The 23,940-nt window shown below is 39.5% G+C and overlaps 1 protein-coding gene across 7 annotated transcripts in view; it reads left to right on the top strand.

Annotated features, from left to right (window-relative positions):
- Positions 1-20,970, top strand: part of LOC123877426 (microtubule-associated serine/threonine-protein kinase 3) — a 61,379-nt gene extending 40,409 nt beyond the window's left edge. For 2 of the 7 annotated variants that reach the window (XM_045924209.1, XM_045924206.1), the window contains 32 exons: positions 189-289; positions 711-830; positions 983-1,111; positions 1,342-1,423; positions 1,805-1,909; positions 2,412-2,576; positions 3,409-3,536; positions 4,063-4,209; positions 4,879-4,984; positions 5,493-5,692; positions 6,200-6,270; positions 6,668-6,777; positions 7,156-7,273; positions 7,909-8,033; positions 8,163-8,265; positions 8,604-8,764; positions 8,905-8,991; positions 9,598-9,776; positions 9,988-10,127; positions 10,568-10,694; positions 11,188-11,314; positions 11,899-12,000; positions 12,232-12,303; positions 13,033-13,155; positions 13,337-13,434; positions 14,210-14,356; positions 15,272-15,385; positions 16,534-16,767; positions 17,194-17,372; positions 17,687-18,189; positions 18,586-18,714; positions 19,462-20,970. In XM_045924209.1, the coding sequence (XP_045780165.1) occupies positions 189-289; positions 711-830; positions 983-1,111; positions 1,342-1,423; positions 1,805-1,909; positions 2,412-2,576; positions 3,409-3,536; positions 4,063-4,209; positions 4,879-4,984; positions 5,493-5,692; positions 6,200-6,270; positions 6,668-6,777; positions 7,156-7,273; positions 7,909-8,033; positions 8,163-8,265; positions 8,604-8,764; positions 8,905-8,991; positions 9,598-9,776; positions 9,988-10,127; positions 10,568-10,694; positions 11,188-11,314; positions 11,899-12,000; positions 12,232-12,303; positions 13,033-13,155; positions 13,337-13,434; positions 14,210-14,356; positions 15,272-15,385; positions 16,534-16,767; positions 17,194-17,372; positions 17,687-18,189; positions 18,586-18,714; positions 19,462-19,617 (4,488 nt within the window). In that variant the 3' untranslated portion in view covers positions 19,618-20,970. Of the gene's footprint in view, positions 1-185; positions 290-710; positions 831-982; positions 1,112-1,341; positions 1,424-1,804; positions 1,910-2,411; positions 2,577-3,408; positions 3,537-4,062; positions 4,210-4,878; positions 4,985-5,492; positions 5,693-6,199; positions 6,271-6,667; positions 6,778-7,155; positions 7,274-7,908; positions 8,034-8,162; positions 8,266-8,603; positions 8,765-8,904; positions 8,992-9,597; positions 9,777-9,987; positions 10,128-10,567; positions 10,695-11,187; positions 11,315-11,898; positions 12,001-12,231; positions 12,304-13,032; positions 13,156-13,336; positions 13,435-14,209; positions 14,357-15,271; positions 15,386-16,533; positions 16,768-17,193; positions 17,373-17,686; positions 18,190-18,585; positions 18,715-19,461 lie in introns of all 7 variants that reach the window. The other 5 variants (XM_045924208.1, XM_045924205.1, XM_045924207.1 and 2 more) reach the window with 4 other exon arrangements.
- Positions 20,971-23,940: the final 2,970 nt, after the last annotated feature.

Raw genomic sequence — 23,940 nt, 5'->3', positions numbered from 1 at the left:
TGAAAAATCGAGCCTTAGTGAGACTTTCCTTCGTGATTTTGCATGCTATTTTAAGTAGGTAAAGCAGCAAGTGTTACTCATGAAAAGACGTGATTTTTCACATGCTTTCTGTGAAATGGCCATTTCTGGTACGAAGTACCTCTGTGCTGTGCAGGCTGTGCTATTATCGTTGCGTCTCCTTGTTGCAGTCGCAATGCTCGTCGCAGGAGCGGCTGCTGGCGGCGCAGGCGCAGTGCGAGCCGCCGCGCGCGCCGTGTCCCCACTGCCATCACCACCAGAACTCGCTCAAGTAACTATACTTCACCTTATCCTCCGTAGCCTCGACCGTCGACATCGACCTTCGTTGCCTCGACAGTGGGCGTCGCCTGTCGTTAATTTGACAGTCGACATCGACCATCGTTAACTCGAAAGTTATCATTGATCTTCGTTATCTCGACAGTAGACATCGACATTCGTTAACTCGACAGTCGACATCGACCTTTGTTAGCTCGACAGTCGATATCGATCATCGTTAACTCGGCAGTCGACATCGACCATCGTAAACTCAAAAAGTAAAAAAAAAGTCAAAATCATTTATTCAAAGTAGATTGTTAAATAAATGCGTTAGATTGTTAAATAAATGCATGTCGTTTATTTAAAGCAAAAGGCTGAGTAAAAACAAAGTACGCTCTATAGATCTCAGGCTAAGTGATTTGTTTTGTCCATTGCAGCAGCTCACAAGGCAGCGGCATGAACTGGGCGTCGTTGTCGGACAGTGGGGGCAGTGGACACGCGGCCCGCGCGCCCTCTCCAAGGGCGGTACCGCGGCGGGTGCGCAGTCGCAGCCTCAGGTAAGGGCTACTCTATACAGTCTCTGGCATGAGTACGCCTCGTAAAACGCGTCTCATTAAAGCCTTAGTCTTAGACCTACAAAAGACGTTGGTACGGAACCCTTGGTGTACGAGTTTGACTCGCACCTGATCGGTTTTTTTGTCTTTTGTAGTTCTCCGTCGCGCTCCCCCGGTGGTGGCAGCGGCGGGTCGGACAGCGGCGCAAGAGACGACGCTGTGTCAGCGATGTCCTCACTCTTCGCTGCCCGCTTCCCCGCCGCGCAGAAGGCTATGGACGACAAGTAAGTCGTAAAACAATATGAACCTTAGCACTTGATAAATAAGGTGCATATTATTTACTGTAAAGATTTTAAGTGCGTGAGTGCGTGTTCACGCAACCAAAACTTGTGAGCGTGTGTCAACACTGTATCACAGTGAGAAAAAAAAACATATTCTGTTAAGGTTTTATGGAAAAATATAAGAAAACTATTATATGTTTTGGGTATCATGATAAAGGACATAAAATTTTCAGGCTAAAAATGCTGATAGAGGAACTGACTGAATTAGATAAGAAACAAGACCGTCCGCCCATCGAGAGATTTGTACAGAGACAGGTAATTTTTGCCGCTGATACTTGGAAAATTAGTTTCAATAGCCATCCGAATCCGAACCAAAGTGTAAATACATTTAATGCTGGTTTTTCCTTGCCTTTCAATTACTGCTTTTTAACCACCGACCCAAAAAGAGGGGCGTTATAAGTTTGACGTGTGTATCTGTGTATCAGCTGCCTGTGGCATCGTAGCTCCTAAACTAATGAACCGATTTTAATTTAGTTTGTTTTTGTTTGAAAGGTGGCTTGATCGAAAGTGTTCTTAGCTATAATCCAAGAAAATCGGTTCAGCCGTTTGAAAGTTATCAGCTCTTTTCTTGTTACTGTAACCTTCACTTGCCGGGGGTGTTATAAATTTTTAATTTACACTAGTATCTTATTGCAGGTGTTAGAAATGGCTCGCGACTGTTTACACAAGTCTGAATCCAAACAAGTTACAAGCAGCTATTTCTACGATATGGGCGACAGTTTAGACAGGTTATTGGCTGAGGTAAGCTTATTTTACTTTACATTTTTTAGCCCTTTTTTTAAAAATTCAGATACAAGTTAGCCCTTGACTGCAATCTCACCTGGTGGTAAGTGATGATGCAGTGTAAGATGGAAACAGGCTAACCTAGAAGGGATACGCCAGTTTTTATTAAAACTATAACCCTTTGGTTTCTACACGCCATCGTACAGGAACGCTAAACCTTTACAAGAAACAAGCTTACGCGCACAGCACACGGCAAAGTTGAAGCGATCTTTCTTGATACCAACTCAAACTTAAGGTGGACTTTCGAGCCTTTCGACTTCGTCCGCGTGGACGTGGTAAAACAGGGGGTTGAAATTTGTTTAAAATTTCCCTCTAGGATTTCAGCCCGATTCGTCAAATAGTTTGAGCTCTGCGTTGATACATCAGTCAGGCAGTCAACTTTTCGTTTTATATAGTAGGTTTATTAAAAACTGTCACAAAAATTACAATTTACATACTAAAAAGTGTTATTTTGTTTTAGACACGCGAGAAATCAGCTGAAGCCGGTAACAAAGTGGCTCCACTAGTAACAAGACTGACGTTAGCCATGGCGCGACCGGCGCGATTGTTAGAATGCCTAGAGTTCGACCCTGAGAGGTTCTACCGTCTTTTGGAGGCCGCTGAGGGACATGCGAGGCATTTGCAGGTATTCATTCATAGAAGATGAGCATAATGTGTCCTTCTCCCGTGTCTTCCTCTGCGGAGCGGCTGGGTGTTTTAAGTCTGTCAATCCATAGTTGGCCAGCGTGGCGGAGTAGCCTAAACCAGGGGTCCGTAAGTAATTTTAAGAGGGGTCCGAATACTGTTGAATTTTCTTATTGAGGTCCAGAACAAAAACTCATATGTACATATTTTACAATATTTGAGTTATTTATATAAATCACAATTGGTAACATTAATAGGAAAAATTACGCCAAAGGTCAGTTTTTAAAGTTTGGTTCACGCAAGGAACAGCAAATGCGAAATACTTATAATCCTACCAAAGTGGATATTATCATGATTTATAATGCAAAATGTATAAAAGTTAAACGTTTTAATTTTTTCATTCATAATTCATACATGGTATATTATTAAAAACATTTAGTGGTCCAAGATTCGACCGTCCGCGGTCCGCCTACGGATCGCGGTCTACCTGTTGCAGCCCGCTGGCCTAAACCCTTCTCATTTTAACCCCCGATTCAAAAAGAGGGTTGTTATAAGTTTGTCGTGTGTATCTGTGTATCTGTCTGTGGCATCGTAGCTCCTATACTAATGAACCGATTTTAATTTAGTTTTTTTTATGTTTGAAAGGTGGCTTGATCGAGAGTGTTCTTAGCTATAATCGAAAAAAATCGGTTCAGCCGTTTGAAAGTTATCAGCTCTTTTCTAGTTACTGTAACCTTCACTTGTCGGGGGTGTTATAAATTTTTTATTTACACTTGTCATCATAGTCAATCCTCAGGATTATTATGATGATGAAATGTTCGTTTATTTTCCAGGGCATCTCAACAGATATACCGCAGTACATCATCCACAAACTAGGGTTGTCCAAGGATCCTCTCGCTGAACTGCACGTGCCGCCCCCGCCTCCCCCTCCGCCAGTGCCCATCAGTTCCTCACCCTCCAAGTAAGTATCAAATCACATTAGTGGCAACTTGAAACAATATAGATTAGAATAGAATAGAAAAATGTTTATTCGAGGTATCATATAGGTACATCATACATGGTCTTACACAGCAGTGCAACACCCGCGATTTAGGTTTTTTAAAATTTCTCTTGACCTCTTTGATTTTCCGGGATAAAAAGAAGCATATCCATCCCTGGGATGTAAGCTCACTCTGTACCTTTCATTAAAATCGGTTATACTGTTGGCCCGTGAATAGCTAGTAGACATATATCAGACAGACACACTTTCGTATTCATAAGATTAGTTGGGATTATTCATCGGAGCTCGCACAAGTGCCTAAACGAAGCCGCGATGGACTAAATTAAGAAGATTTTATTGAACAATAAAATAGCGAGCAAACGAGCAGGCGGGTCAGCTGAAGTTAAGTGATTACCGCCGCCCATGAAAATTTGCAGCACCAGAAGTACCGCCGATGCGTTGCCGGCCTTTATGGATTATTATCATTAATTTTTTTTTGGTTATCCAGGATTCGCGGTCGTCAATCACCTCCCGGAGGCCCGGGGTCCGCAAGCGGCGCTCCACCCTCAGAAAACGATTATCAAGTCATAAAGCTCATATCCAATGGCGCCTACGGGGCTGTGTATCTCGTCAAACATAAGCAGACTAGGCAGAGGTATGGAAGAAGAATACAGGACAACTTGACATCTTGACGACTTGAAAATGACTATTTTTTTTTTAAATTCTTTATTTGAGGATTTTTTCCTTTTGGGAATATGTCACTCCGTAAGCCATCAGATTTTGTGAAAACATCTATTTCCGTAAGGCCTTTTTGTATAGCCGTAGCAGGGCTCTAGCCTCATCCGACAGAGGTTGGGATAGGGCACTGTTACAGCCGCCAATCTGGCGAAGAATGGGAAATCTAGTGAATATCTCCCATCTCTCCGTCTCGTTCCGAACACGTTCGACCAATATATGATGAAAAATGACTATAATGCGTAAAGAAAGAACTGTAAATGACTTAGTACGATAAATCCACGAATCTATAATATACAGTGTGTTTTTTTAACTGGGGCAGTATGGGGAAATTCAAAACTATAGGATATACAGGGAAACTGTCTTAGGAACCTTTAGGACTTTCTTTGTGAAAACAATTTTGGCATATTCAATTTTTTGGGCAAGCGTGAGTTGCACATAAAAGTCAATGAAATTGACAATTTTTTTTAAATGCCGATCGACTCAGTTTCATGTAAGGATCATTTAACGACTGGACATAAACAATTACGATTTGACAAGAATTTTCTTATCTGGAATCGATATTTGACACACTTTCAAATTTTTTAAGGTATGCCATGAAGAAAATAAGCAAAAACAATTTGATATTAAGAAATCAAGTGGAGCAGGCCTTCGCTGAGAGAGATATATTAAGTTTTGCGGACAACCCTTTTGTGGTAAGTCATCTTTTTTTTCATAATTTATAAATGGTAAGAACAAAGAAAAGCTAGGCTTGTACAAGATACATACATATTAACTTGAGCAAATTCTTTTTTTCATACGTTCTGCATACTTTCTTGCGTCGTCGTCTAGAACCGATGGACATCCACTGCTGGCGCATGTAACGGTTTTGCACTGTATCTATTTATCTCCCTGCGACTCGTTTGATGTCATCTGTTCATCTAATAGAGGATAGTGCCTGAAAAACGCTGTGTTTTCCAGTGCGAGGTCGCCATTCCAGCACCTTGAGAGTCTTGAGACCCCTATGTCTATCGGTTCTTTGAACTACGTGTCCCGTCTATTGCCACTTCAGCTCTGCAGACTGCAACCTGTGGTCATATATCTGTGACTCTAATTCTTCTACTGATCTTATTTTTGATCTGATCACGTAAAGAAACTCCGAGCAGATAGCTTTCTCCATCTGATTGTGATTTCTTATAAGGTCTAGTGTTATTGTAATTATAGGTGACGATGTACTGCTCGTTCGAGACGAAGAGACATCTCTGTCTCATTCTGGAGTTCGTGGAGGGGGGAGACTGTGCGACACTATTACGGGCTGGTCCTTTGCCTCCGGACATGGCGCGCCACTATTTTGCAGAGGCCGTGTTGGCTGTGGAGTATCTACACTCCTACGGAATCGTGCATCGGGATTTGAAGCCTGACAAGTGAGTACTTAATATTAAAGAGCAACCGTCGAGTTTCTTGCTGGCTCTTTTCGGTAGGAAAATCATTCCTAACCAGTGGTAGATTCAACAACTCAGAAGTACTTGTAAAATTTTATTTTGTTAAAAAATCACTTTATTTGTAATGTAAATAGCGGGTACTACGATTAATTCCATGATTTTGAATTATTGATATTTATATCTATCCCGGGCCGTATTGAACTTTCTCGCTTTCTTGTTATTTTTGCTGGAACTTCATGTGCTGGCCGGCAAAATACTCACAACGTTACTATTAACTTCGGATGTCGTACAAGTATAAAATTGTTGAAGCTTTTTTAGTTAATTTGTTTGTTGTTTTTTGTATAAACAGCAAATACATTAATTTTTAAAATTAATGTATTAACTGTTTGTGTGATAAACATCGTGTAACGACGTGTAATTCTAAGTCCTGCTGTCATAAATGTAATTAGAAACATCATAATGTGTTACATTAACGAATTTATTTTTCAGCCTGCTTATCACTGCAACGGGCCATATCAAACTGACTGACTTTGGACTCAGCAAAATGGGTCTAATGTCATGTAAGTTTATATTTTATTTTAATTTATACATGGGTATAAGCGATAGAACCCGGATGCTGACAGTGCAGTCCTTTTGCAATTTTTATATTTTGTATATCATCTGAGTTCTAGTCAGTAAGAAGTATTGACTTACTATACCAGTAAAGCTCACAATCACGATCAACTACTGGGCATGTTTTTAATCAGCTTTGTCACTATGGCGTATAGTTGAAATTGTATCTTACGGTAACGAAATAACATCTGAATTTGAATGAATTGTTATTGCTATCTGGCACAGCGCTGTTCAGAAGTTTTTGCTTAACACTTTTTAGCGATAGCTAGTTTTGCTTGTATAATAAAGTCAATGATAAAAGTTCATTTGTTTATTTATCTTTGAGATTAATATTTTTTCTTCCAGTGGCAACGAATCTATACGAAGAGTACGCGGATCGCGAGGCGCGGCAGTTCTCCGATAAGCAGGTGTGCGGCACGCCCGAGTACATCGCGCCCGAAGTCATATTGCGACAGGTAACGCTAATGCCATTTAACTGCCAGCAGCGACATCTATCAAGCGAGTCAGAAGTTAACTACAAAGATGATAAGTAGGTGTACGGCACGACCGAAGTAATCTTGCGACAGGTACGCTAGTGTCATTCAATACAGCGCAGAGACATCTAGCGTGCGAGTCAGAAGTTGCCGTGTAGTCCCACTTATAAGACACTTTTCCTCTGGCAGGACCCAGAGAAGGGTTTTAAGAAGTAGAACCATCCAGATTTTTATTGAGAGGTGGGGGGGGGGGGGGCCTCAGTGGCTATCATTCAGTGTTGAACACTGAGTTAACTAATCACCCTGCTGGTCACTTCTGACCTTTAACCAAGTGTAAATTGCTTTGTGTTTTTGTGTCAGGGTTATGGCAAGCCGGTGGATTGGTGGTCGATGGGCATCATTCTGTACGAATTCATTGTGGGCTGCGTTCCATTCTTTGGTGACACCCCTGAAGAACTCTTCGCGCACACTGTCAACGGTACGTGAAATTATATATAGCCTCGATAGCTCAACGGTTAGAGGACTGAAATCCGAAAGGTCGCCGGTTCAAACCCCACCCGTGCACTATTGTCGTACCAACTTTTAGCACAAGCTTTACGCTTAATTGGAGGGGAAAGGGAAATATAAGTCATAATGATAAATATAGCTAATATTCTTTACTTAAAAAAAATTATGTATCTTCGGAACACATTAATAGTTCTTAAGACAAAAGATTTTTGGTAAGTCTATGCATATAAAAAGACTCGTCATTGACTTGTCAACATTACACTACCTTAACACAATCCAATGCCAATAACCATTTGCCTTATCTTCTAGTTTTAATGATTTAGTATTTTTCAAACCCGCGTTGTATGTGCAAAACTCGGGTCAATGCATTGTCTCGAGAGATATATTTACGGAACGTTCATTGACCTCTAGCGTCAGTCACATGTTTTATTTGCAATATATTTTATATAACTTTTAAAAATACAGGATTTTTTTAATTTTTTCGTAGTTATTTTGTTATCTTATCAGTTATTATAAGTACTGTCACCTGTCTTCGATTTTGCTAGCGTTCTGGTGACACCTTGTATACAAACGCGGTTCAGTACTTTAAAATGGTCTCACATACAGATGACATCGAGTGGCCATCGGAAGATGACTTCCCCATAGCGGTAGAAGCGCGTGCCATCATAACGGAACTGCTGGCGCGGAACCCTCGCGACCGGCTGGGGACCGCGGGCACCCATCAAGTTAAGGTAAGTGGTAGGATAGCTTCAGAAAAATAACGAATTTTGCTTCTGTCGAGTCAATGAAAGAAAAAGATCACAGAGATAGCGAATAGCGAATTACCCTACTGTAACCGTTATTAAAATCTCATTTTACAGGATCATATATATTTCTACGGCCTGGATTGGAATAACCTTCTGCGGCGAAAAGCGGAGTTTATACCACAGTTGGAAAACGACGAAGATACCAGTTATTTTGATAGTGAGTTAACTACACAACTTAACTATGAGACTGAAGCATAAAGAATGAATCGAGGTCTCCGAGTTTACTTGGGTTAATTTGCATTTGTCCGGCTGTCTGTCAGAACCTAACGCCATCTAAAACTCGGAGCTTTTTTAGTTTTAAGTTACGAAATTAATTATTATCGTACAAATATAACAATTTCGACCATCAAAAGAAGTACAATTGTACCTACTTTGAATAAATGAATTTGACTTTGACTTTGACCAAATATTCATATCAATAACAAACAAGTCATTCGCCCAGCAAGCCCAATACCTCTATAAAAAGTTTACTGTGATATGAAATGTTTGATATAGGTCGCTGCGATCGCTATAACCACAGCGAAGTGGAAACCGATGAAGCGACGGAAACGCACGAAGCAGACGAGGCGGGACTGTTCGCGGCATTCTCGTCCACATCACCGCAATGGCGCCGCCACTACCACCACTCACATTCCGCACTGTCTCACGATTCCCGAGTAAGTGACTTCTTCTAGCCAAGTTCTAGTTATGTCGAAATAGATTCACCATGAAAAGATAAATATAGAGACGGATATACAGACAGTTATTTTCGTATTATTAGTATGGATGGTTTTGCATAGTTTTGTTTGGTTCACAGAGTACGGACAGTTGGCCGGGCACGCCGGACAGCGCCGGGCCGCCCACAACGCCCACTGCACCCCTACACCATCACCCCAAATGTCCCGTAAGTCGGATTTACCATATACATACATACATAAATAGCTATGCACTTTTATATGTGAATAATTCAAGATGTAGCGATACATATTATTAACACTGCTTGAATTTATATTTTCTATTTCTTACTTAAATAATTGTAACGACCCTCTAGAATGCGATAAATGAAACTCCTCGTCCGTCATATCTAGATGGATAAACGTTTTGTCATAAAAAAAATCATCATCAACAACAAAGCACTTTAGTCCTGTGTGAACCTTGGCCTGGTCAGTCCTGTGTGAACCTTGGCCTGGTCAAGCAGACTCTACCTTGGAGGTAGTCAGACGTAGCTTCCTTCTGGCTCCGAACCCCAAAACCCCTAATCTTCTTTTCCACTCCGTCAGTCTTCCTCGGCGTCTACGGCCCTCTGGTTTGCTGTCCAATAACTTTTTCGGGGTTCTTGTGTCGTCATGCGTTGCACATGTTCTGCCTATCGCATTTTTGGCAGCTAATAGCCAACATTCGGTTTTTTAAAAAGCCCATACTTCAATAAATTACAGAAAAAAATCTTTATTATACAGTTAAAGACACCATTAAGCACATGACATATTTTATCCAATTTTTTTGTCGCCAGATGGTCGGGGCAGGTGGAGGCTCTACAGCAGAATCCTCACAAACGGATTCAGACGACGTGTCCCCCGCTGCGCGACGACGCGCCGCATTGCGTCCGTTGGCGCATCCGCACTCACACACACATTCGCACCCGCATCCGCATCCGTTGCACGCGAGCCACGTCGCGCCGTTACCCAGACTGTGAGTATTATTAGATAGATAGAAAGAACCAGAATAACGGCATTTATTTTCTGTGGACTCCATGATGTATTTCCAGCGAAGAGTTTTGATTGCAGTCGAAACTACTTTTACTAACGTAAAAGCACGACGAATGAGAGAAGTCTACAAAGAATTCCTTGGTGATTGTTTTTTGATAGCTAATATTTAATACAGTTTTTGTCTTGTGTTTTAGACCGGACGCGCCGAAGAAAGAGGACAAAGGTATAGACAAGCTGGACAAATCAGAGAAGAGCAAGCCATCTGTTTTGACGGCGCCAAAGTCTATGCGTCGTTCCGCCAGCACATCAGGCCTGTCGCTTGTTATACATCCGGGTAAGTTTTATTTATCTCCGATTGTAGGACTGAACTTAAATCTGTAATAAGAAAAAAAATATTTCTTGTGTACCCTTAAACGGCGCTCAAGAAGTATTTTGAGAAATCCCAAAGGGATCTTTAATAGCGTAAATCCGCGTGGACAAAGTCGCGGCGAAAAGAGCACTAGACTTTAATCTATTAATAATTTCGGTGCAGTTAATCGATTGTGTACTACAGAATTCAGATGACAGCAATCGAGTCGCGAGGATGGCGGCGGCGCAAGACCGTGGCGTATGGAAGTCTCTACAAGAGACCTATGTCTCGCTGTTAATGTCTATCGGTTGATGATGATGACAACAAAATTAGCCACAATATTGCTGCAAATTGATTTCGTCCAGACAGTTTGTCTATCTGTTGTCTGTCTGTCCGTGTGTCACTGTAATTTTGCTTTGTTTCAGCGGAGGAAAGCATAGTGTTAGGCGGTGCGGCGTCGCCATGCGCCGGCAACACTTCGTCAACCAACTCGTCGCGCGACTCATCGCCCTGCCGCGACCCGCCCTCGCCCTTCGCGACCGCTAACCACTCGTGAGTATTCTGACAAAGACTAAGCCTGAGATCTATAAGCGCACGTTGACTTTGTTGTCTTAAGACCCTGTTAAAACGAGACAGCGTTATACCGCTGGCATAAATCTGTCTCGTTTTAACTGAAATTTAAGCCTAAGCAAAGTCAAAGTGTGTTCTATAGATTTCAACCTTATATAGCCAGGGAGGGTCCTATACCGCAGAATACTGTACGACTCTGTTACGATACAATAAAGTCATACAGTCATACATAAATTCAGCTTGCACAGCACTGCGATATGAGATTATTATATTTAATAAATCACATTGCATATAAATGGTATCTCTGTTCTATTCCCCTCCCCCGGCCATATCTCCTTCTCTCTCTCCCTCTTCTTTGAAGGGCTGTGCAACTGTAGGTATATTTCTCAGTTTAAGTCAAGTAAAACAATCAATTTATGCTCGTTACATGTTTCTGTATTTTTCATGTTTTTTGAGTATTGTGTATGTTTGTCAGGCTTATCCAATCGTCCAAACCGCCGATCGTGGTGCGTCGCGGTCCACGCGGTTTCGGCTTCACGATCCACACTGTGCGTGTGTACTACGGCGATACAGATTATTACACCATGCATCACTTGGTTTCGGTGAGTATATTACACAGATTTTTTTATTTTTTATTTACTTGTACCAATGACATACATACAACGTACATGATATCTATGTTTTTTGCGTTATATAAATTCAATTAATTTTGCACGCCATGCTTGGCAGAATATGCGATTCTACCTAATATTTAAGAACAATGTATATTTTACCATAATCTAGCATTCTAGCAAATAAACACTCCTTATTCTTATTCAAGTAATAAAAGTAATTTAGTTAATTTTTTTTAATTAAATTTTTTAATAGATGAAAAGTGGACAGGGAAGTACTTATCTCTATAAGAGATCTCTACTATTGACCCTTAGGCAATAAGAGTGGTTGTAAAAGGAGAAAAGGTACTTATAAAAAAATATGATATAAGTAAATTACGTAAATATTATACTTACATAGATAGCCTGTGCCACTTATGTCATGCCAAGATTCTACCACCGGTTCGAAAAGCAGATTCTACTGAGAAGAGCTGGCAAAAAAATCAGCATTCAGCAGCAACGCAGAATTAGTAGTGATATTTAGTTGATTTATTTATTATTTATATGTGTGATAAAACATAAATGTTATTTTATAGGCTGTGAGTGAACAAGGTGCGGCGTGGGCGGCCGGCCTGAGAGCTGGAGATCTCATTACACAACTCAATGGGGAGTCCGTACAGGGACTGCTGCATACACAGGTAATTCAGAAAATTGGTACTCTTATGTGCTTTCTTCAAGCTACTTGACACTGGCAAAGACCATTGTGCTGGTCTGGCACTACAAAAAGCCAATTTCCAAAAATCTAATTGTGTGTCTACATTGTAAAAGAAACAATTCCAAATCACCCAAAATTTCGATTTTTTAGCTCCAGCGCAGCGTTTAAATTAGTTAGTTAGTATGTAGTAATGATGTTATTGTTTTATTTGCAGGTGTTGAGGCTATTATTGGCGGCACCGCACGCTACACTTCGCGCTACGCCGTTAGACCAGACCACCATACAGGTGAATAATTACAATCAAAATCATTAAATGTTTGAGTTAGGCGAGTTAGTCTATTCAAAAAATATGTGCTCCTTTGTTTTACCCATTAAGGTCCGCCTTTTTAAACCCCCGACCCAAAAAGAGGGGTGTTATAAGTTTGACGTGTGTATCTGTGTACGTGTCTGTGACATCGTAGCTCCTAAACTAATGAACCGATTTTAATTTGGGTTTTTTTTTGTTTGAAAGGTGGTTTGATGGGTTCTTAGCCATAATCCAAGAAAATCGATTCAGCTGTTTGAAAGTTATTTCCTAGTTACTGTAACCTTCACTTGTCGGGGTTATGTTATAAATTTTTAATTTACACTTGTATTATTTAGTAAATTCAATTCATTGTACGGTCGGCCTCAGAATTCGAGTAGCACTTCCGTGATTGCATCAAAAACCTGTTGCACTTATGACCTTTTTCTATAAACACGCCACATACACCTAACGCATGTGCATAACTGTGCCACGCGAATATGAGATCATTAAAGTGCTAAACAACTTACGGCTTTTGACGTTATGCAATAAATTATTACTTTTGGTAAGTCAAACTTTTGGAGAAATCAAAAAAAGCACAGATAATAATCTACACGTCGAGTAATAAGGCCTAATACACATAAAAAGTAAAGTCAGTTTAAGTTTGGACTCTTGCAAAGGCGTAACGCTTCGCCATGTCCTAACAATGACTATAAAGAAAGTGTATCTCAGGCGGGCGGTCGTCGTAGAGCGGGCGGCAGACGCGCGTCCGCGCCGCCGCGCCCGCGCCCGCGCCGCCGGTGTTCTCTGTTCCGGCGGATCTCTACCAAGCGAGCTTCGCAGGAAATGCATCAGGTATGTTACTTAGTCATTTTTAGGGTTCCGTACCCGAAGTGTGCCCACGGGACTCTATTACGGGAGTTTTAGGATGTGTGTGCCATGGGTCTTGGGGTTCCAGGGAGAATAAACATTGACCGGCTCCTTGGTTCCCCGTTTCCTTGGTTATTAAGTAAAAAAACACGTAAATATTGTGCAGATGGTGTCCGCTGGTTCAAGCGAGCTACCATCCCCTACCGTGTCGCCGGCCGCCGATTCACCGCTGCACACCACCCACCCTACCACACATTACCAGCGGTGAGCAAAACTTGAAAAAAAAAACTGCTTTTGTTGATGAGTAATTATATTTTAATATATTTGAAACTAGAAACTGCCCGCGACTCTGCCCGCTTGTTTCAGTTTCAAAACTCCGTGGGAATTTTCCGCATGAGTTTAGTTTTTTAAAAATTCCGTGGGACCTCTTTGATTTTCCAGGATATGCCTATATGTTTGTATCTGGGATGCAACCTACCTTTGTATCTATCGGCTTGAATTTAGGCCTTTTAAAAATCCCGTGTAAACTCGTGATTCTTGCCGACAAAAAATAAGTACCTACGTTCTTCCGCGGAATGGAAGTATTTCTGTACCTAATTTCGTCAAAATCGGTCAAATAGATGGGCAGTGAAAAGCTAGCTGACAGATGATTCATAAAAAAAAAATCAAAATATTTTTATTCAATTAGACTTTTACAAGTACTTTTGAATCGTCAAAGGCATCTACCACTGGTTCGGAATACCTTTCCTACAGCAAGAAAACCAGCAAGAAACTTGGCGATTGCTCTTTTAAAAGATTTGATATACAATATTATGCCAATTATAAAAGTAATTGAAGTCCCGCGCATTGCTGGAGCGAGCTGCAGGTCAAATCCACGCTCTTTTATCATTTAAAAAAACCTTGGATTGTATAATATGCTTTTCTCAGGAGCATAGTTTTAATAGATTTTTTAAACTTATGTAAAGGCAAGTCCAAAATTGATTGCAGAGTTTTAAATGTATTCTATCCTAAAAGTTAAAACCCTATGTAAACTCAACAGGCCCTCTTCCCTCCACGGTCTAAAGCACAAGTTGGGAGGTGCGGAGGTTCGCCGAGCCTCTTTACAACACATGCCCCTATCGCCGCTCGCGAGAACGCCCTCCCCCTCGCCGCAGCCGCCGCAACCCGCGCCTGCCTCGCCCACCAGGTAACTGATGAATGAATGAATGATTGAGTGAATGACTAAATGAAAAAGTTAATTAATGAACAGACGAATGAATGATTCGACAAACTGAAATAGAACTGAACTGTTTATTTCGATAGAATTTTCACTTTGGTTCGATAGAATTCTGGCCCCTAATGAATGAATGGATAAGCACAACAGACGGAAACGTTTACGTGCGGAAACCAGCCCAGAGAGAAGAATGAATGGATGCCTAATGACTGAATTAAATCTTAATTACCATGATAATAGTTCTATAAATAGGTAATACCTTTCTAAACATTGCAGTAATGTCTTTTGTAATTTATATGTTTGTCCACGTTTGCGTCATCTGTGCACTGTGTTTGTACTTATCTTTTAGTATCATAATATGGATGTTTTTTGCATATAATCGTACTAACTAACAATATATGCATTGTTTTCATCGCCATTGTACGTTACAACTTTTGGTAAAAAAAAATTGGTCCTGTAACTTTTGCTCTCGGTTGTTAGTAATCTACAGGATTCGATTTTTAAAAATGAGTCAGTAAAAGGTTTTTATTACATCGTTAAAAAAGAAAGAAAAAAGTTTTGGTAGTGCGACCTGGTTTTGCCACCACCGGTGTCCTAATGAGATAAGGCATTTAAGGTAAGGTAAGCATAAGCCCGCGACTTCGTCCGCGCCGAACACAAAAATTTTGAACCCCTATTTTACACCCTTAGGGGTTGAATTTTCGAAAATCTTTTCTTAGTGAAGGTCTACATCACAATAGCTATCGCAGCCCGATCCGTCCAGTAGTTTGAAGCTGTGCGCTAATAGGATCCGACAGTCATCTTTTCTTTTTATATATTTAGATGATGAAAGTTGTAACGTTCATACGCACATGTCATTATAATATAACCCCTCATAACGCCACACAGCAGGGGTTGCGAGGCTCGAAGCCCCTCGCCACTCGCGACGCGAGAGTGTAGACGCGCATGGCCTCGACGGGACCCCGCCTCTCCGTTACTACGACGAGCTTTGTCGCCTGACAGGTAGGTCCATATATTTTTTTAAAATTTTGGATTGATTATGCTGCGTAGCTGAAGAAGAAGTAGAAGTAGAAGCTGTGATAGCCTAGTGGTTAGAACGTCCGCCTCCTAATCGGAGGTCGGGGGTTCGATCCCGGGTACGCACCACTAACTTTTCAGTTACGTGCGTTTTAAGCAATTAAATATCACTTGCTTTAACGGTGAAGGAAAACATCGTGAGGAAACCTGCATGCCTGAGAGTTCTCCATGTCCTCAAAGGTATGTGAAGTCTGCCATCCGCATTGGGCCAGCGTGGCAGACTATGGCCTAAACCCTTCTCATTCTGAGAGGAGACCCGTACTCAGTAGTGGGGCGGAAATGAGTTGATCACATGCTGCGTAGATAGGATAGGGGTGACCAATCAACATTGAGCTATGCTGCGCTGTGGTGTGCTGTGAGCCAACTTTCTGGTGCTGTTGTTCTATCAACAATATTGAGCTGCGCGGTGTGCTGTGCCTGGGTCGGCGTAACATGTTGATAGATCAGTCAGTCAGTCAGTCCGTCAGTCAGTCAGTCAGCTTTTCCTGTTATATTTAAAATTGAACATTTGAAAACGCCGAATGTCCTGCTGTTTCTTCTCGGTACGAACAGCATTCCGAACCAGACGTGGTAAATTATTCTGACGGTTCAAAAGCACTTAAAAGTTTGTTTGAGTAAAAAAATATTCTATACTATTCTATTCTGTTGAGATTGGTCGCCGTGGCCGAACTTATTATTTTAACACCTAATTTTATCTATCTATTTTCAGATGATTTTATTTTTATTTGCACATTGTATTATATCGTTTACATTCAATTCAATTATTTTTATCATCACATTTTTCGTTGCGTCATTTTTTAGCACGCTTTTATGTTGCTTTTACATATTTCTTTAGTTCATGCTTTTTGTTTAGTTGTGACGTTATATTTTTATTTATTTATTTAAACATTTTAATTATTGTACAAAAATTACACTCTTAGCATACACTCTTACTCTTATATTAGGTATACATATTTTGAGTTTTAATTATGTTAATTTGGTTTATATCGTTAAAGATGCTCAGCATTTGGACTACTTCATATATTTAATGCCGTTTATGAAATAAACTTCTATTTATTATAACTTCACCACAGGTTACACCCGCGTTCAGCAGAAGCGAAATGCTCGATATCGCCCCTCTGTTGCGCGGGAGTGGGCTCCAACACCGTCAGCACTGTGACGAGCAGTCGCCGCGGCACTAGCTGGCGAGCCCCCGCGCCCGCGCCGCCCACCCCTCCACCCCCGGACAAGCCGGACGAGCCCACCCTGCCGCGCATCGCCGAGGAGAAGGACTCGCCCACGCACCACGCTGTCCGACTGCCGGCCAGGTATACACAGCGATGGAAGTGAAGTTCTTCTCTCTTCTGCTTCTTATTTCCTTTTCTTCTTTGGGGCTGTGCAGGTCCTTGAAAGTTCCCATTACTTTGACCGTCTCCGATCCATTGTGATCGTGGCAATCACAATGGATCTGAGACGGTCGAAATCGCCGCGGCCGCGTTAGCGAGCTCTGTCAGTTTAACTGAAACTTAAGTCTGAATTCTCTCTATAAATCTCAGCTTTAGAGTAGCTTCGTAGTTCGGTCCGTATCCAAAAAGTCATCTTTGTCAAGATGTTTTAATTAATTATCACCAATCATCTTTAAATTCTAACAATTCTCACCATCAAAAGGAGTACAATAGTATATCTACTTTAAATCAATGATTTTGAGTTTCGAGTTTTTGAGTTTTGAGTTTCATGGAATTATGTTGTTTCAGGACTCCAGCCAAACAGAGCACGCCGAGTATCTTCACCTCGTCGCCAAAGACGAGCCTAGACAAGTCTGCGTTCAACACAAGCGCATCTTTCGCATCGCTCTCGCTCTCCGACGAATCCTTCGTTGATAGCAGCATGGATGGCATGTCTAATCTCGACACGTCGCGGGACCTTAATCTGGGTACGTTTCAACATTATCATAATCATCTACCGGTGAATGTCCACTGCTGGACATAGACCTTTATATATTTATATTTATTTTTAATGTACCAAAATTGTAGTTACAAAGTTATGATAAATTAAGCTATGTACATAGGAGATGGTTATCTCTAAACAGAGATTTCTTCCAGCTTCCCCGTGCAGGTTGTGAGTAAGGTGCATTAATATGTATCTTTCCAAGAGATGACCTAATAATTAACAGAATACTGTTAAATAGACCGCAAATTATACGTCGTATGTAAGATAAAGAAGTTTCAATATTTTTATGTATTTCAGATGATAGCAGATCAAGCACAGATATTAGCATCCCACAGTCGGAGACCAGTAAAAAACTTAACACAACACAAGAATCAATTCCAAGCATCACAGACATACAACCAAAAACGCGGAAAAAATCAGATTCCTCCCTCAAAGACGAAGATTTTAAACCTAAGGAAAAATCCAAATCCAAACAAGAGAAAGAGTTGAAAAAGCAAGATTCGATCAAGAAGATAGAGAAAGAAGAAAGGAAGGAATTCAAAATGGAAGAAAAATACCAAGAACTCCCTAAAGCAGAAGAAAAGTCGAAACAAGAAAAGGCAATGGAAAGAAGCGGATCAGTTAGAAAATCAGAGGGTAAAGACAAGAGAGAAGATAAGAAACAGGATAAGAGAGAAGAAAAGAAGCAGGAAAAGCAAGAGAAGGAAAAGAAGCAGCAAGAGAAGATAGAAGCGAAGCGGTCGGAGTCGATGAAGAAGTTGGAGGGATTGAAAAGGCAGGAATCTGTGGAGGCGTGTAAGGTAAGAGTCGAAATTAATTTATGTGTTTTCTTTATTGCAGGCCAAAACTTGAAACTAAAACATATTTCACTGAAAGCGAGCTATGATGAACTGACTAGGGAACAGCCAAAACTAAATTTTAGAAGAAACGGAAAGTGAATTTTAATTTAAAGACTTCAAATAGTGCTACTCTAGAGAACACCATGCTCAAGACTGGTACCTATAGTCACGTGGTTTGACAGTTTAGACTTAAAATAAGTTTGTCTGTCATTTTCTCATTACATTAATAAGAAAGAGATGTGAATAAACTAAAATTTAGTTGCTGTCAGAATCAATACCACTATTGGCTTTCTTGAATCTGGATTGTGATGTGTCTGTATGTATGACTTAATCGTCATGTAACAAATGTGTTTGCAGTCTCCCGAAGCCCCCGAAAGCAGCGAAGGTAGAAGCAAGAACAGCATGGTTAGCAAGTTGTTGGGTGTGATGGGGCGCAAGCGCGATGACGACGAGAGATGCAAGAAAGACAAGCACGCCAAGAAAAAGGTAAACTATCATGAGTGATTTCCATTTTAAGTATAGAATACTAGAGGATGCCCGCGACTTCGTCCGCGTGGATTTAGGTTCTTGAAGATCCCGTGGGAACTGTTTGGTTTTCCGGGATAAAAAGTTGTCTTTGTCAATAACATGACGCAAGCTACCTCGGCACAAAATTTCATACAAATCGGTTGAGCGGATGGGTCTTTAGAATTCCCGTGGGAACTCTTTGATTTTCCGGCATAAAAGTAGCCGATTCCCCGGAATATAAGCTAACTCTGTACCAAACGTCAAAAGCGGTTAAACTGTTGGGCCGTGAAAAGGTAGCAGACCGACAGACGGACACACTTTCGCATTTAGTATGGATATCGGCTTTACTCACGTATTTAGTCGATGTAAGCCCGACTAGTTTCGAACCCACCTGGGGTCCCTTTTCATAGGGTCTCGGCTCGCTGCGCGGCGCGGTTGAGACAGCGTAGATACTGTTGAATCACCAAAAGCATCTACCACTGGTTCGGAATGCCTTTCCTACCGAGAAGAACCAGCAAGAAACTCGGCGGTTGCTCTTTTCAAAGATTTGATATACCTACAATATTATGCCATGTATAAAAGTAATTGCGGTCCCGCTCGCTGCTGAAACGAGCTGCAGGTAAAATCCACACTCTTTTATCATTTACATAATCTTCGATTTTGTAATATGCCTTTTTTCAGGAGCATACTTTTTATAGAATTTTAAACTTGTGTAACTTGTTTCAGAATACTACTTACAACTCACCTTCTCAGCCGATACAAATTCAAAAGCAACCCGAATCACTGCCCATAGACAAAAACTACGACAGACAGGACACAGATGATAAAAAAGGGAAAAAGGGACGGGGCAGAGCCTCCAGTTCCTCTTCGGTTGAAAAATAAGAAGACAGAGACAGCTATACAGTGTCACCGATAAGTGAGAAAGAGACGCATATATAGAGTGAAAAGGAACTGCACCTTTACCGTTCAAAAGTATCGTTTAAAGCCGGCTGTAAATTTGATATTATCAGAAATTGTTTGTTGGTAAACTTTTTGTCCCACTCACTCTGCGAATGTCAGAAGCGTATGTCCGATCCGACAACATTCCGAGTTTGCGGGGTTAGTACATTGTCAACAGAGTGACATTTCAAACAAATTTTTTGATAGTATGTGGTTGATTTATATTAATGCGCATAAAGTATGTAGGTAGCGAAACGCAGAACTCGAAAAGTATTGAAATATAGTGTAACGGGTTGTTTGGTAGTTTAAATGCGGTAGATCAAACGCTACAACTGTCTGTTACTGAATATACAACGGTTTAAATAAAGTCTGTTCGCTTAGATACGGTCGCCTCTGAGTCGCGACGCCTTGGCACGTGCCGCATCTTGTCAAAGGTTTTATTATAATTCGCTTAACTACCTAACTTGGGTTTATTTATATTCGTATTTTATATATATTACAATAGAATAGCATTCTATTATATTCCTAGATTAGAAAAACATTTAAGAAACACTCTCTGTTCCGCAATCCCATACATATGATAGAGGCAAGAAACTCCAATCACAAACATGTTTTCAAAAAACATTCGAAATTCTGATTTCAAGATTGGTTGGTAACACAAAATGGTTAGCGCCCAATAAGATTTTTGTCTCTATCATTTGTATGGGAATACGTAACAGAGAGAGCGCTATACTGACTTATTTCCGAAGATAGAGTATATCTTAGTGAACAGACTGTAGGTTCCAAGCAAAAAGAAAAACACTGTATGTCAAAGTTTCTGTAGAAATTAGTAAACGCTTAGTGCTTTAAAAGTTTAACTATGAATGTGTGTAGTGTACGGTGAATTCGGATCTGGGCGTGTTCAAATAGAGACAGATATATTAGTTGTAGCGAGAAGAAATGAATAAGATATATTTTCGTCATTTTGTCATTTTACTATATAGCTAGCTGTATGTGTATTTTCACTAGTGTAAATGTGGTGTATTTGTGTAGTGTTGGTATATGTTGTTTGTCAATCAAATTGATACTTTAAACCTGTCTGATTAAGTGCAATTTCGGATGACACTGACATAATGAAGTTTGGAGGTTTCAAACAAAATTGAACTTTAATTCAATGCGATTGAATGCAGTTTCGGATACAAAATATACCTGTTTTTAACAACAACAAAAAATTTGAGTTTAGAAACCGAGCTATTACATCTTATCATACTTGACTGTCTGCTAGATGGACATTAAAAGTAATTTATTTGGAGTTCAGAAAATGTTGATATATTTTCCATACTAGATGACGCCCGCGACTTCGTCCGCGTGGATTTAGGTTCTTTAAAAATCTCTGCTTTTCCGGGATGAAAAGTTGCCTGTGTCAATTTTTGGGACGCAAACTACCTCTGTACCAAATTACATATGAATCGGATAAACGGATGACTCAGAATCTCGTGGGAACTTTGATTTTCCGGGATAAAAAGTAGCAGATGTCCGTCCCCGGGATGTAAGCTAACTCTGTACCTTTCATCAAAATGGGTTATACTGTTAGGCCGTGAAAAGGTAGCAGACATTCGGACGGACACACTTTCCCAATTATAATATTAGTATGGATTAAGCTAGGAATAAATGCAGTGAAAATTTGATTGTCCGCCCAGATAAGGTGCTCTCATAATGGTGGATCCACACTTGCGCACGAAAAAATTTGTTCCTTAGCAAAGTTGCTGCTGTCATAATCATAATTCCAAAGATCCATACAATTTTTAACAAATTACAACGTTGTTAAGCGGTTTTAGAAACTGAACGTTAGTGTCATCCGAAGAATTTGTAAAATAGATTTCTTTTTATTTAATTAAACTATTGATATAATGAAACTGATAAATGAACTAATTATAATGATAATATTTGAATGATTTTTAGTACCTAAGTAATATGTCGGTGTTGTGTATTATAGTAAAAAAAGAAAAAAAAAGTAAGTTGCGACGTACCTATTTGTTAGACTGTGTACAGATTTTAGTCTGAAATATTACGTTGTGACAGGGTTCGAAATTTAAAAGTAACATTTTTTTTTAATTAACTCAACGTCTATGGGCTCTAGCCATTTTGAATTTACCAACACGAAATGTCTTGCCAGTGAAGTAATATTTCTTCTTTCTCAAAAACTTTATAGAATTTTTTTATTTGAATACTTTTTATTGATTTTATTTTAAAGTATGAAAATATAAGGAAAAAGTTTATTTTTTACTGTTTTTTTTTTTTTTTGAAGTAAATATTTCGGGCTCTGTCTTTCAGTATTACAAAGTTGAGGCGTTTATAATATAATTTTTTTTTAATGAAAATGCTTTAGTGTAAAAGAGATGTAACTATGCGCGAGCGAAACATATAATAATTGTTTTAATCTCGTAGATAATAATATAGTTTGAGGAAAAAATAAGCTAAGAGCTTGACGAGTAAGTTGAGTCCCTCTGAAAGTGCCTTCTTTCTGAGGGTGGTTTCCCGTTTTCATCTGTACATAACATACACCACTAATTTTTAATTACCATAAAATAATCTGCTTAGTCAGAATTCGATACTTTTAGTTAACTTTTCAGTTTAAAAAATTAAATTGATCATCCCAATATATGCTTAGTAACGCATAGTATTAATAATGAATTAGTCAAAATATTGTTAGCGTACGTATCCAAACCTTTATTTTAAAAACAAAACAATAAACTTTTACTTTCACCCTTCATTTTTTTATGGTAATTCAAAAGCAGTGGTGTATGAAAGAAGATGTCTGACTAACATACCAAACAGCTGGGTCTAGGAACTTGAGATCTTGCATGTAGGTTTTCTCTTTACGTAGCCCCTTACTAGGAAAGGGTTTCCGAAATCCCACACAAACGAAACCCGGGCGGGTTAGCTAGTTAATCTCAATGGAAGTACCAATTTATTCCGTGGGCTCTTACGCTATTCGAGTTTATTTTTTGTAACAGTTATTGCTTTAGAAAATAGTTTGATAATGTGATAGTATTTTTAGGATTAGTTGAGTTTTTTTTTGCTTAAGCTTTTTTCCTTTTATTTGTCACTATTTTATATGCAGAGATGTTCCGAGTTAATATCCTAACAACATAACATCTTTGTCCTATTTCTATGTTTTTATTCATTTAGCTTGTTCTAATTTCTGTTTAACTTTTTTAATTGAAGTTTTTTTATTAATTTTTTTTTACATGACGTATAATATTTGAGCAGCCAATAAAAAGAAGTTCGATACAAGATTTTAAATATGTTTTGTTTAATTTTTTATTTAATGAATAATAACGAAAAAAAAAGTATTTTTAATGGCTATGGAGCTTACTATTCTTCTCGGTAAATAATTATTTGACGATTTGAAAGGACTGTTTATTTGAATAAAAATCTATTCTATTCCATTTTTAAACATATTGCTCCTAAAAGTACATTTATCAACAAACTCTTGTGTCGAACATCTTTTTATTTTTTCGACATTTGACGTTCAAGTCCAAAAACCTTAATTTTTATAGCTTTTTTTTGTTGGTATTTTTCTTCTACTAAGTATTAAATTCTCACATAGAGCCTAGAGGCTTCGTCTTCCAGCATCCTTGCTATTGTTGTATAAAATGGAAGATTTTTAAATGATTTTACTAAATAATTCGTTGTAATTTTGTAATATATTTCTATACGATTATCATCTTCAAAAGTGAATCATATACGCGATTTGTCTGACACAGGCGCGAAAATTATTTCGCACCTTAAGGGACATGGCTAGGTATAATATAATAATGGTTCAAACTTATTGGCGGTTGAGAAGTGAGCCACAAATCACCTTGTAATCTTAAAAAAACATAATACTACCGGGTACTGTACTGTATTTACGTGGACCAGCTCTTGCAGTTTATCTCTCGTACTTCAAAAAGCCGAATCGAACTATAATCTGGTTGTAATCTGTCGATAAGTTACTTAGCAACGTTGTTATCTGTCAAAATGGTCTTTTTTGACAAATGAACAACGTTGCAAAGTTTATTGTCGATAAGTTTGACATTAGATTGATATATCTACATATTAAATTCGGCTGTAAAAATATAATGTACACAACCAAACTGGTTCACGCAACTAAGGGTTGATTTTTCAATAGTTCGATAACCTAACAGAATTAATAAACTGTCAAAAGTCAAACTTATTCCGGAGTAAGAGTTTGAATATAGAAAAAAATTGACTCTTAGTGAGAACAGATGCCTACACGATATT

Source organism: Maniola jurtina, chromosome 23 (assembly GCF_905333055.1).
Source record: "Maniola jurtina chromosome 23, ilManJurt1.1, whole genome shotgun sequence".
Lineage (NCBI taxonomy): Eukaryota > Metazoa > Arthropoda > Insecta > Lepidoptera > Nymphalidae > Maniola > Maniola jurtina.
This window is presented reverse-complemented; position numbering and strand designations above follow the sequence as displayed.